The sequence below is a fragment of the Panulirus ornatus genome, chromosome 34 (genome assembly GCF_036320965.1).
Source record: "Panulirus ornatus isolate Po-2019 chromosome 34, ASM3632096v1, whole genome shotgun sequence".
Classification (NCBI taxonomy): domain Eukaryota; kingdom Metazoa; phylum Arthropoda; class Malacostraca; order Decapoda; family Palinuridae; genus Panulirus; species Panulirus ornatus.
In genome coordinates this window covers 15,959,995-15,972,912 of record NC_092257.1, presented here as the reverse complement: position 1 = coordinate 15,972,912, position 12,918 = coordinate 15,959,995, and the positions used below count along the sequence as shown (strand labels likewise).

Sequence of the window (12,918 nt, the reverse complement as noted above, 5' to 3'; positions counted from 1 at the left end):
TAATACAAGAGTGGGCGTTAACGAAAAAACACAGGAAAAAATGAATTAGAAAACGGAGGTTGGGAACTACATTCCCCTTATGTGAAGAGTTAGTAGCATTTAAACCTCATAATATATATACTAAATAATATTGTCGAATTTTCAAAAAGAAATTTATCTGAAAAACTTTTCCGATTTGGATTAAAAAACTGGATTTTTCTTTTATTAATCATATTCGCTGCAATTCATCCAACAGTATGTGTATAAAACTAGTCTGAAAATTCATATTTACACTCGAAATGTAACCGAATCTAAAATAATCGAAAATAATCTAAAGATAATCTAAAGTAATTACATTTACAATAAGTAATTTATCCAAATTCATGTCACTGAATAAGTGTTTTTAAAAAGTGTTTTCACTTATATCACTCATACACCGATGTAACTCATCCAGTTTTTGGTGTAAATAATTTCGTAGCTAGAAAAAAAATTATGACATTTTAAGTCATGCTAAAGGTCATAGAAAATGGAGTACCGTGGTCAACTCACCTGAAGGTAGAGATAGTAGAGAGAAACAAGCAATGAGCACCAATAGATGGCCGCTGTGATGTGACGTCACCATTCTTGTCCACCAATCAGGGGCTGCTGTGTCTGTGAGAGAAAACGAGAATCATATAAACACTGAGCCATTGCTATAAATACTGAGGCATTGCTATAAATACTGAGCCATTGCTATAAATACTTAGCCATTGCTATAAATACTGAGGCATTGCTATAAATACTGAGCCATTGCTATAAATACTTAGCCATTGCTATAAATACTGAGGCATTGCTATAAATACTGAGGCATTGCTATAGATACTGAGGCATTGCTATAAATACTGAGCCATTGCTATAAATACTGAGGCATTGCTATAAATACTGAGGCATTGCTATAAATACTTAGCCATTGCTATAAATACTGAGGCATTGCTATAAATACTGAGGCATTGCTATAAATACTGAGCCATTGCTATAAATACTGAGCCATTGCTATAAATACTGAGCCATTGCTATAAATACTTAGCCATTGCTATAAATACTGAGCCATTGCTATAAATACTGAGCCATTGCTATAAATACTTAGCCATTGCTATAAATACTGAGCCATTGCTATAAATACTGAGGCATTGCTATAAATACTGAGCCATTGCTATAAATACTGAGGCATTGCTATAAATACTGAGGCATTGCTATCAATACTTAGCCATTGCTATAAATACTGAGGCATTGCTATAAATACTGAGGCATTGCTATCAATACTTAGCCATTGCTATAAATACTGAGCCATTGCTATAAATACTGAGCCATTGCTATAAATACTTAGCCATTGCTATAAATACTGAGCCATTGCTATAAATACTTAGCCATTGCTATAAATACTGAGCCATTGCTATAAATACTGAGGCATTGCTATAAATACTGAGGCATTGCTATAAATACTGAGCCATTGCTATAAATACTGAGCCATTGCTATAAATACTTAGCCATTGCTATAAATACTGAGCCATTGCTATAAATACTGAGCCATTGCTATAGACAAAATATACAGACTCCTTGGTGTGTTCTAATGCTGAGAATGGATACGAATGGCATTCTAAGTTCTATAACTTTACATAAGGATGAAGTTAGAATTTGAATTTTGAATCCTATGTTTATGATGATATTACCGAGTTTCATCACAAACACACACACACACACACACACACACACACACACACACACACACATACACCCACATACATACGATATACACGCCCACACACATACACACACACACACACACACACACACATACACCCACATACATACGATATACACGCCCACACACACACACACACACACACACATACACCCACATACATACGATATACACGCCCACACACACACACACACACACACACACACACACACACAGTAAGCATCGAAATGTGACCAGTTTAGAAGGATTTTGCCAATGATGAACCATTACGTCATGTGTAACAAATAATATGTGAACGTCATGATGGAAAAAACGAATCAAAAGCACGAAAATCCATTCACGAATGTGCTTTTACTCAACATTATAAAAGTGACTAAGGCATTATCGTCAAATACGTTTAAAAAAATGGTATTTTTTTTGGTGTGTGTATGTGTGTGTGGGTGTGTGTGTGTGTGTGGTGTGTGTGTGTGTGTGTGTGTGTGTGTGTGTGGTGTGTGTGTGTGTGTGTGTGTGGTGTGTGTGTGTGATTGTTTGTGTATGTCGTATATATATGTGTGTGTGTGTGTGTGTGTGTCGGGCTGGAGCTGTAACTATAAAGGGACTAATTGGCAACTCACCAGTGCTTGCTTTGTGCTGCCGTACGAAAAATGGAAAACGGGATGAGAGGGAGGGAGTGCTTCCGTTCTGTACACACACACACACACACACACACACACACTACTGGCCAGCCAGGACCACTAACTCTTTTTTTCCTCCTCCTCTCCTCTGCCACTTGTACTCTAGCTGAGTACATAGTCGTGTATATATATATATATATATATATATATATATATATATATATATATATATATATATATATATATATATATATATGTATATATATATTCACTCCACGAAGAACAGAAAATAATTAACGTAGAAAAAGCATTGATTCTAAAGACAATCATTGGAAAATGAGTTGGGTAAGATGATGAAGTGTGTAGAAGACTTGCACTGTCGATTAGATACATGTTACATGTTGTTACATATTACTGTTACACGTTGTTACATATTACCGAACTATGACATAGCGAGATGGATGCCTCTATTTACTCATTGCACTTTATTAGCTCTGTCAGTCGTGAGTCAGGTTGGAAAATACAGCTGTAAACGGTAGGTTACAGTTGAAGTGCCTGTCGTCCAAACCATCTGTAATCTCGTTACGAATACGTGATTGTTATCTTGATATTTGCGGTCGTCACTGGTGAAGGTGATAATGACATGCATGATTACAGACACCAATATAATGATCAGTGTTCACTAGATTATATACATATATCCCCTAATACTTCAGGACTAACGCAAAAGACTGCAAACAGCAATAGACCACTGGGTCTTCTCAATAGACCACAGGGTCCTTTCAATAGATCACGGGGTCTTTTCAATAGACCATAGGGTCCTTTCAATAGACCACGGGGTCTTTTCAATAGACCACAGGGTCCTTTCAATAGACCACAGGGTCCTTTCAATAGACCACAGGGTCCTTTCAATAGACCACAGGGTCCTTTCAATAGACCACAGGGTCCTTTCAACCTCTGGGTCCTATCAATAGACCACAGGGTCCTTCCTCTCTGTCTGTCACCCTTACGTGGGCTGTTGGCTCTCCGTCCACAGACAGACAATCTCCATCATACACAACACTTCAAAAAACACACCAGCCAACACGCACGACTCGTTCCTCGTAACCTGAGATTTTTTCTTTACTGGGAGCAGCGTTACGCGCTACGCGCTCAACTCCTGCCCTTGTGGCAACACCTTGTCATATACACCCTCTCTCTCTCTCTCCATCTCTTCCCTCTCTTCATTCATATCTTTATTGACATCATTATAATCTCTCATTAGTCATTTCTCTCATCGCGTCCTTCTCAAAGCTATCTCAAAAAAAAAACTTTCTAGCTCACTCGCTCACATACCTCAGCACTCTTTCTAAGATCTGTCATCAGGAGCCGGTCAAAAGTCGGGCGTGTTTTTCCACATCTCTTTACAACCCAGGCAAATTACCTTCTCTCTCTCTCTCTCTCTCTCTCTCTCTCTCTCTCTCTCTCTCTCTCTCTCTCTCTGATAACCTCGTTAGCTGCCTGTCTGCTGGAGTTTGAAGATGATTATTAGGGCACGAAGAATTAACAAATGAAAATTGGGAATTCCTCAGACATGAAATGTTGACATTTATCTATCTATCTATCTATCTATCTATCTATCTATCTATCTATCTATCTATCTATCTATATATATATATATATATATATATATATATATATATGTACATATTTACTTTCTGCCACAGAGATCCCTTCTACTATCATAAAACTCCACAGCGCTCAGGAAGCCAGCCAATTCCAACGGGTGGTGAAGATAAATCATAAAGTGTAATACTGATGATGATGATGTGTGTGTGTGTGTGTGTGTGTGTGTGTGTGTGGAGATAGCGGGACAACGGCATAGAGTCATGAAGGGAAGGATGATGTCTCGAGCACTGAAGAGAAAGAGTGACTCGTGTATGTCTGGAGGTCACTGGTTCCAGACTGGATGACTTACTTGGCGATTATGGCGTCGAAGACCTGAGTTGAGGAGGGCAGGTTTTTAGGTGCATGTCAGGTCATTCATGTCCACTGTCCTATGTGTTCTGTCAGTGTTGGACATACTGGTGGTGAGGGGGAAATCCATGAAGTACAGGTTGGTGGAGAATGAGGCAAAGGTTTGAAGGTTACTTATGAGAAATAGTCTAGGTAAGGAGAGACAGAGGATTGGAGGTGGGTCTAGTGATGATAAAAATAGAGGGAAAAAACCAGGATAAAACTCAAGCTATTTGGTAGAATCGGAGACCACAATACGTACCCAAGATTGAGAGACAAAGCCTCGCTTCACCTGGCGCTATCGCTGACTAACGTCACCCCGCAGCTAATCGCTACAGGTGACGCACGCTTGCTATCAAGCACCGCCACCTCCCTCCCTCCTTCCATCCCTCCCTCCTCGTCCCTCCCTCCTTCCCTCCCTCCCTCCTCGAACCTCCCTCCCTCCCTCCCTCCCTCCTCGTCCCTGTTGTTGCCCGGTGGTAGACGTAGAGGTCAATGTTCGACTTTGAAACCCAGTGTGACGAACGGGGGAAGGAAGGAGGGATGGAGGGAGGAGGAGGAGGGAGAAGTGTGTGTGTGTGCAAGGACCTGGAGGTCACCGGTCGTCGTCCACGGGGGCACTTGAGGAAGGGTCGTGTGGTGGGTAAGGTCAATGATCGTACGACCGACGACAGGGAAAAAGAGGTCGGGCGGGAGGGCGGGCGCAAGAGCGGTGGTGTGTGTGTGTGTGTGTCTGTGTGTGTGTAGGGGGGGGGGGGGTGGTGGGCAGATTGTGAGGACTGTGGGAGGGACTTTGAGGGGGGGGGGGGGCGGGGGGCAGTGGTGCAATCGAGGGGTGCTGAGGTAGACGATCGTGCGTCTGTGTGTGTGTGTGTGAGAGAGGAATAAAATCCTTCGTCATATATATATATATATATATATATATATATATATATATATATATATATATATATATTCCTATGAGTCCACGGGGAAAATGAAACACGAAAAGTTCCCAAGTGCACTTTCGTGTAATAATCACATCATCAGGGGAGGCAGAAGAGAGAAATATAACAGTCAGTTGATATACATCGAAGAGAGGAAGCTAGGACGCCATATATACATACATACATATATATATATATATATATATATATATATATATATATATATATATATATATATATATATATATGTATATATATATATACATATAGCCACGTGGTAAAGTATCAGGTACGGAACATGATCATCCTCCCGTTTCTTCCGGCCTTGATCAACGAGGTTCATTCCCCAACCCCTCTCCCCCTTCCCTCTCTTCATCAACCAGGGGGTTCAGATGACACAGGAGGCGTACCTGCCGTCCTTACCCCCCCACACACCCCACACCTTCCCACACTTTCCCCCTTCCTCCCTCCCTCTTCCTCCCTCCTAAGCCAGTCGGTGAGTTGGAGACGACTCGAACCGAGCGAAGCTTTTCTTTTTTTTTTTTCATGCCAAGCTTCCAACTGCCATAAACTGTTCAAAAGTCATCCACTTTGATCTCCGGCATAGTTCACTCCTTTATTTTGTGCCGCCCGCCGGAAAATCCTGGCTAGGACGCCAAAAAAAAAAAGGGATTCAAACGGGACGAAATGTAAGGAATATTGAATTACGGGTTCGTTCGTGGAATCCGGTGACTGATGAGATCACAAAGTCTCACACTTTTGTCTCGCTGGTTCGGAACGATGCTTCAGCTCCCAGTTCCCCCCCCCCCCCCCACCCTCCAATATACGTTTACGCTGGTTAACAAAGAAGGGACAACTACTTTATTCACTTTGGATTCCTGTGACTTGATTGGCTCCGATTCCCAGCGTGGTTCGCAGATCATTTTTTTTTTTTTCATCTCTTTCTCTCTCGAACACAAAACACTTCATCATGACGTTATAGTACACCAGTTATCTGCTTCTCCTTCTTCTCATTGCCTTCCACAAAGAGTCGCTCTCGAGCACAAGCATCCCCGAGGATAAATAGATACAGCTGTACCTTCTTTCAGTGGCTCAAAACCACCAACCAACCACCCACCACCCAACCACCAACCAACCCTCCCTCCTCCCCCCCACACACGAGGGTACAGCCAACCAAAGTTGCGTCACGTCTTGGCGAACTGGACCCCATGATACAAGAGTGTTCTTCGGTGTTTTCTTACGTACCTTAAGCATACACTTGGGAGATGAGGACCGACGGGTTATCTGTGCACGGGAGCGGAGGAAACACTAAAGAGTATTGTACTGAACACTTGATGTGGTGAGGCCCGAGGTCGAATCTGTGTCACGCCCCGACTGAAGCTGTTCCGAACACTGGGAAATCGAGAGAGAGAGAGAGAGAGAGAGAGAGAGAGAGAGAGAGAGAGAGAGAGAGAGAGAGAGAGAGAGAGAGAGAGAGAGAGAGAGAGAGAGAGAGAGAGAGAGAGACAGAGAGAGAGAGACCCTCGGATTCGCCTGCGTTCGAAGCTGTCAGGTTGAGAGTGAAGCTTCGGTGTTTATAATCGCTGAAATACTTGAGCGCTTTCTGATATTAATCCAAGTTTACTGAATATGTTCCTTCAACGAAAAGCGTATTTAAAACCACTCCAGAAACGAACACTCATGTATATTCTTTCGGAGTTCAGTCTGAATACTTTATTGGAACATCCTCTTTCCATTACGTAGGTTTAAGTTCTTATGAATCACTCGTCGCTCTGAGTTCAGCTGATTGGCTGAGGTCCAGCCGATCGGGGGAGCACCTACCACCCTGATTGGTTTAGCCTCAGCCTATCAGGAGGCACCAAGGGATAAAGTTTGTTCAGAATGCGTTAGAGCCTTTCACTTGACATGGTCCGTTGACTTGTGGTTACGTACTTCACACACACACACACACACACGCACACTGTGAAATGTGACTGGACAAATTCTCTCTCTTTCTCTCTCTCTCTCTCTCTCTCTCTCTCTCTTTAACAGTGGCCACGGAATCTAGGATGATGAACCAGCGGTGTGTGCTGCTCCTCTCGCGTCCAACCCTGGGGAAAATTACTTGACCAATTTGACACGGGGGTTTCCGGGCATCGATCCCGTGTACTCGGGGTGTACATACAACTCGCTTTCCTCTCTCTCACCCACAACTTCTTAGAAAAAAAATATAAAAGGTCAGAGAAACTGATAGCACATACCTTTTTCTAATGGGGGGGAGAATAGTAGAAAAGTCCCTAACCAGCAGTCGTAATTGAGGTCATTACAGCAATTACAGGTGTTGACTAGCCAAGATGACCAGCCGGAGGTGTGTGTGTGTGTGTGTAATACAGGAGGAGGGGATGCAACAAGTGGGCAATCATAGTTTTATTTTTTTTTGTCAGTTATTACCCCACTAATCAGAACCTTCGTTTGACCAACTCTCTACCAATCAGAACCTTCGTTTGACCAACTCTCTATCCCGCTTTATCGCATAAATAGAAAGCTTCGAATTCATTCCAAACTCTTGCATCTTCGTGTTACGAACGATTAAAGTAACAAAGAGAATGAATATGAAATTACATATGATCATAAATGAATGACCAAAAAGTGATCATTTAAAAAAAAGAAAGACAGCATTCGTATCCTCTCTTAAAAAAAACACACGGAAGTCGTTTAAAATACAAGGAAATATATCCTTAGAAAATAAAGGCCTTTTCAAAGCCACGAATTTTTTTTTCGTGGGTCCAGTTCATATGGAGAGTATTGTGATGTGTTCAGAATTAGCCATAAGATGGCATTCGTAAGGACGACCTCGGAGGGGTAGGTAAGGTCAAAAATCCCAACCAATCCACCAGAATTTCATCACAGACCCTAAATAATGTTGTTAGACACACACACACACACACACACACACACACACGACACACAGACACACACACACACGACACACACACACACACACACACGACACACACACACACACACACACACACACACACACGACACACACACACGACACACACACACACACACACGACACACACACACACACACACACACACACACACACGACACACACACACGACATACACACACACGACACACACACACACACACACACACACGACACACACACGACACAGACACACGACACACACACACACACACACATACACACACACACACACACACACACATATAGGGCACACAAGCATAAACACACAGGACACATATGAATATTTTTCCTCTCTCTAAATATCATAATGAGCATTTCATTCCTCTCCCCTCTCCTCCCCTCCCCTCTCCTCCCCTCCCTTCCTCTCTTCTCCCTCCCCTCCCCAGTGCAGCTATTGTATTACAATTTGATTTCGACCATTCTGGTCGGCGCGCAGCTATCAGCTGCCCTGCTTTCCTAACCTCACTTACAGACAGATCGTAAGGATTCTAATATATGTATATATATATATATATATATATATATATATATATATATATATATATATATATATATATATATACACAAGGTCAAGAGACGGGACAACACGACTGTAAAACTCTCTCCCCATGACACACACAGACACACACACACACACACACAGACACACACACACACACATTTAAAATTTTATTACAAAATGGAAAAGGAAGAAACAATGATCAGACGATGTGTGAACTGGTTTCGACATATGTCTATCATCTACATCTCACCACGACCCTTATTCCCACTGGGATGGTGTGTGTTTATAAATGCCTCGTTCCTCCGACCTAAAAACAGTCTGTTGACTGCACTTCTGTCTAACTAACTGTCAGGTTGTCTGTCTGTGTGTTTGCTCGCCTCCCCGTCCCGTTTTACGGTAAACGCGAGTGTCTGTCATTTTCTAAATCTGTCCTTAATTTTGTGTATCCGCTTGTTACCGTTTTAGGTCATACAGTCTAAAAATATGGAAAAGAATGCCATATAGATAGTGTGTGTATGTGTGTGTGTGTGTGTGTGTATGTGTGTGTCTGTGTGTGATAAACATCTTCACCTTTTCCTGGTGTCGATAACTAGATCACAAATCGTCTGATTCGTTTGACTCTTCCTGAAAAAATTATTGCCTTTGTGCTAAAGACTGAGACGGCTTCTCCATCTTGCACGAGTACTTAATACCACATTCATTCTTCCCAGAAGATGAAATTTGTAAAATGTATGATTTTTATGGACAAAATTTGTAAAATGTATGATTTTTAAGGAAACAAATTGTAAAATGTATGATTTCTATGAAGAAAATTAGGAAGATGTATGATTTTTAAGGAAACAAATTGTAAAATGTATGATTTTTATGGACAAAATTTGTAAAATGTATGATATTTGGGAAATAAATTGTAAAATGTATGATTTTTATGGAGAAAATTTGTAAAATGTATGATTTTTATGGAGAAAATTTGTAAAATGTATGATTTTAGTTTTTTCCCCTTGAATGTGCGGGAAAGACCTGTAGTGGCGGTGACAGGTGGCTGTGAAGGGCTGGCAGCGTGACGAGGGTAGACGGTGTTTGTGAGGTAGCAGTGGAGGGCGTGGGAGTGAGGTGGCGAGGGCGTGTATAATCAACGGGACGGGTACGTAGAGGGAGGGAAGACAGATGAGCGCGTATAAGGAAGGAGGACAGATGGACGCGTATAGAGAGGCAAAGGCAGGTTCGAGTGAGAGAGACCTGAGTTTATCCCCACAATGTCTGAACCGATAGCAGCCGTCTAAACCATCATCTTCAAACCATATGTTTCCCTCCGACGACTTAAACCGACCACTAACATCTGTCTATCAGGTCCTCTCACGGCATCGTCAATAACTACCTCCATCCCTCGTTACCACTCTTGTTGTTGGCAGCGTCGGCAAAACTAACCCATATCGCCTGGCCCTTCGGCAGGATCAAGACCAACCTGTCTTAACTTCACCCTTCAGGAAGTTTTGAACTTCATCTCCCTCCCTTCAGAGGCAGTGATATCTACGTCCTCCTCCGGCACTAACGATAGCTGACCCGTCCTAGCAAGCCCTTCTCGTGGTAGTATTAGTAACTAGGCACCTCTAATCACCCTCTTTGAATCGTCTTAAAGAAAAAGAAGTACACTTGCTTCGGATCACAGCCTACGTACCTGTCTAAAGAGGACGGAGTAGCTAGCCCCTATGGCCCATGGCACGGGTCTCGCTTTTCTCAATTACCTCCTCAAACGTCTTGAGACACCCACCCACCAACACACACACACACACTACGTCTCTCTCCCTGTCTCCCATCCACGCCTGAGGCGCTACAGTCCTCACCCTTAAAGTTCTGGGTAAGCTCCCTCATTTCCACGATCCTTTTTCCCTCTCTTCTTACATCCTCTTCCTACTCCTAGGACAACAGGATGAGCTCCCTTCAACGAGAAGTTATGATTTCTACTTTTCACGTGTACCTTCGGGTATCTGAGATGAAATACGCCGTACTAAAGTTATAATCTCCATCTTCCTTCGCCAGTAATTGTCTCTAATTATTCGTAAATCATTTGGATTAGTTCCTTCTTCATCCTTGATTAAGTGGCTCTTCATATTCACCGCCCTTATCTAACATCTGATTCAAAGCTTATGACCTTTTTAATATTTTTTTTTCCCCCTTCATTTTTTCTTTTTAATTTACAGTGTCTGCCTCGCTTCTGTCGGGTCGCCATAGATCCTTCCTCTCTCTCTCTCTCTCTCTCTCTCTCTCTCTCTCTCTCTCTCTCTCTCTCTCTCTCTCTCTCTCTCTCTCCTGGACCTGCTCGTATACATTCTGCCAGGTAATTCTACATTCCATGTATAATTTTCTACACGACCTTATCTCTAATTCAAGTTTCTTCTCATGATTCATAAATGATTAGTGAGGTAGGATACGAGACATAATTAGAGATTCCGACCTGACTCATTGTTATGTAATGAATTACTATACACGTAAGATTTCCATCACATGTCTCTACATTATTCACCTGGAGAGAGAGAGAGAGAGAGAGAGAGAGAGAGAGAGAGAGAGAGAGAGAGAGAGAGAGAGAGATTAACCATCCTCACATCACAGGTGTAGACAGATAATTAAGAGATTAATCCTCAAGCGTCAAAGATAACGACTAGATCCTTGGTTGACCTAATTTGTGTCAGGGTTTCACGTCCAGCGACCCCTGAAAAAGGTCAGGGGGGGCGGGCCTGCAACAACCCCCCTACTCCCCCCCATTTCTTTTGTTGTTACATGATCTTGTTTCACGGAACGACTTGTCCTATAATGAAAACGAGTAATATACGAAATGTAAATGATATATTGCTGAATGACTAAGGCGGAACTAAGATTGCTTCATTTTTTTTTTTCAAATTTATCAATATCTACTGCACTTTTGAACACACGGGGAAGTCTTCGAAGATGGTGTATATATGTAAATATTCAACAGTACGCCCCAACAGCAAAACATTTTACGGTAAAATCTGTCAAGAGAGAGAGAGAAAAAGACGTAAAATGACAAATCTAAATGAAAAATAATTATAGAAAAAATAAGCAATTGGGAAACACGTCTTCATATTCCATTGGACGAAATGCGGCACACTCATAATTATGGCAACGTGTGTGTTGTGTGTGTGTGTTTATGTGTGTTTCACAAACGGAGCACCGAACGACTATATACGTTTCACATTTTTTTTTTGGAGAGAAACAGACAGCAACAATGTCTCTCCAGGACACACACACACACACACACAACGAGCTAGTAACACGACCTGGATAACACACATGGACAGGGCACTGTCTTGGGGTACCAGACGTCACGAAGGACGAGACCTGGAGATGTGTGTGTCTCTGATATCAAATCTGTATCGCTCACGGACGGAGATGAAGAAAGAGAGAGAGAGAGAGAGAGAGAGAGAGAGAGAGAGAGAGAGAGAGAGAGAGAGAGAGAGAGAGAGAGAGAGAGAGAGAGAGAGAGAGAGAGAGAGAGAGAGAAAAAACAGTCTAAGACGAGAGTCATGTTAGTATATAGTTTCCTTAATGACCAACCTGTTTACGTATATTGTTTCGTGGTTATAGGTCCAAACAGAACACCAACCCAAAGCAAGTTCAAGTAACAGAGGAATGGTACACAACAACACAGAAAATAACAGATTTTCTCAAGGGAACGAAGCTATTGTGGCCAACCTGATATGATACACTCAAGGTCCATAAAGGTTATTTACAGCAGTCAAGTCTCTGTTTGTCTTGTGATTATCCAACAAAGGAAAACGGGATGAAGGTTGGTCGGTTGGCTGGGCTTTAGGCTTATCGTAACTACAAGGGCCATTAAGACTGTAGTCAAAAATAAAAACATTTCACATCTTCTTCAGGTAATTAAAGATAATTCTAAGACCACATACACTATACATGTGCCCAATATTCAGATAATTCTAAGACCACATATATACTCTCACTATACATGTGGCCAATATCTATCATATCACCTTCAGTAGATATATATTTCCCCTTACTGCTGCGTCAGAGAAAATTGATTACGGAATGTCACAACGACAAAATAACGGCCATTTAGCGAAAATCTTGTTGATGTGCAACAACTTCATTAAAAAGAACAGTTATGTGAATAATCCACTTAACTCTATAATGCCTTAAACGCTGAT

The 12,918-nt window shown here is 42.0% G+C and overlaps 1 protein-coding gene across 1 annotated transcript in view; it reads right to left on the bottom strand.

The window, feature by feature from the left end:
* Positions 1–4,640, bottom strand: part of LOC139759934 (uncharacterized) — a 47,545-nt gene extending 42,905 nt beyond the window's left edge. The window contains exons 1-2 of the mRNA XM_071682583.1: positions 4,595–4,640; positions 529–630 (exon numbers count right to left, since the gene is read on the bottom strand). Of these exons, the coding sequence (XP_071538684.1) occupies positions 529–601 (73 nt within the window). The 5' untranslated portion in view covers positions 602–630; positions 4,595–4,640. The remainder of the gene's footprint in view (positions 1–528; positions 631–4,594) is intronic.
* Positions 4,641–12,918: the final 8,278 nt, after the last annotated feature.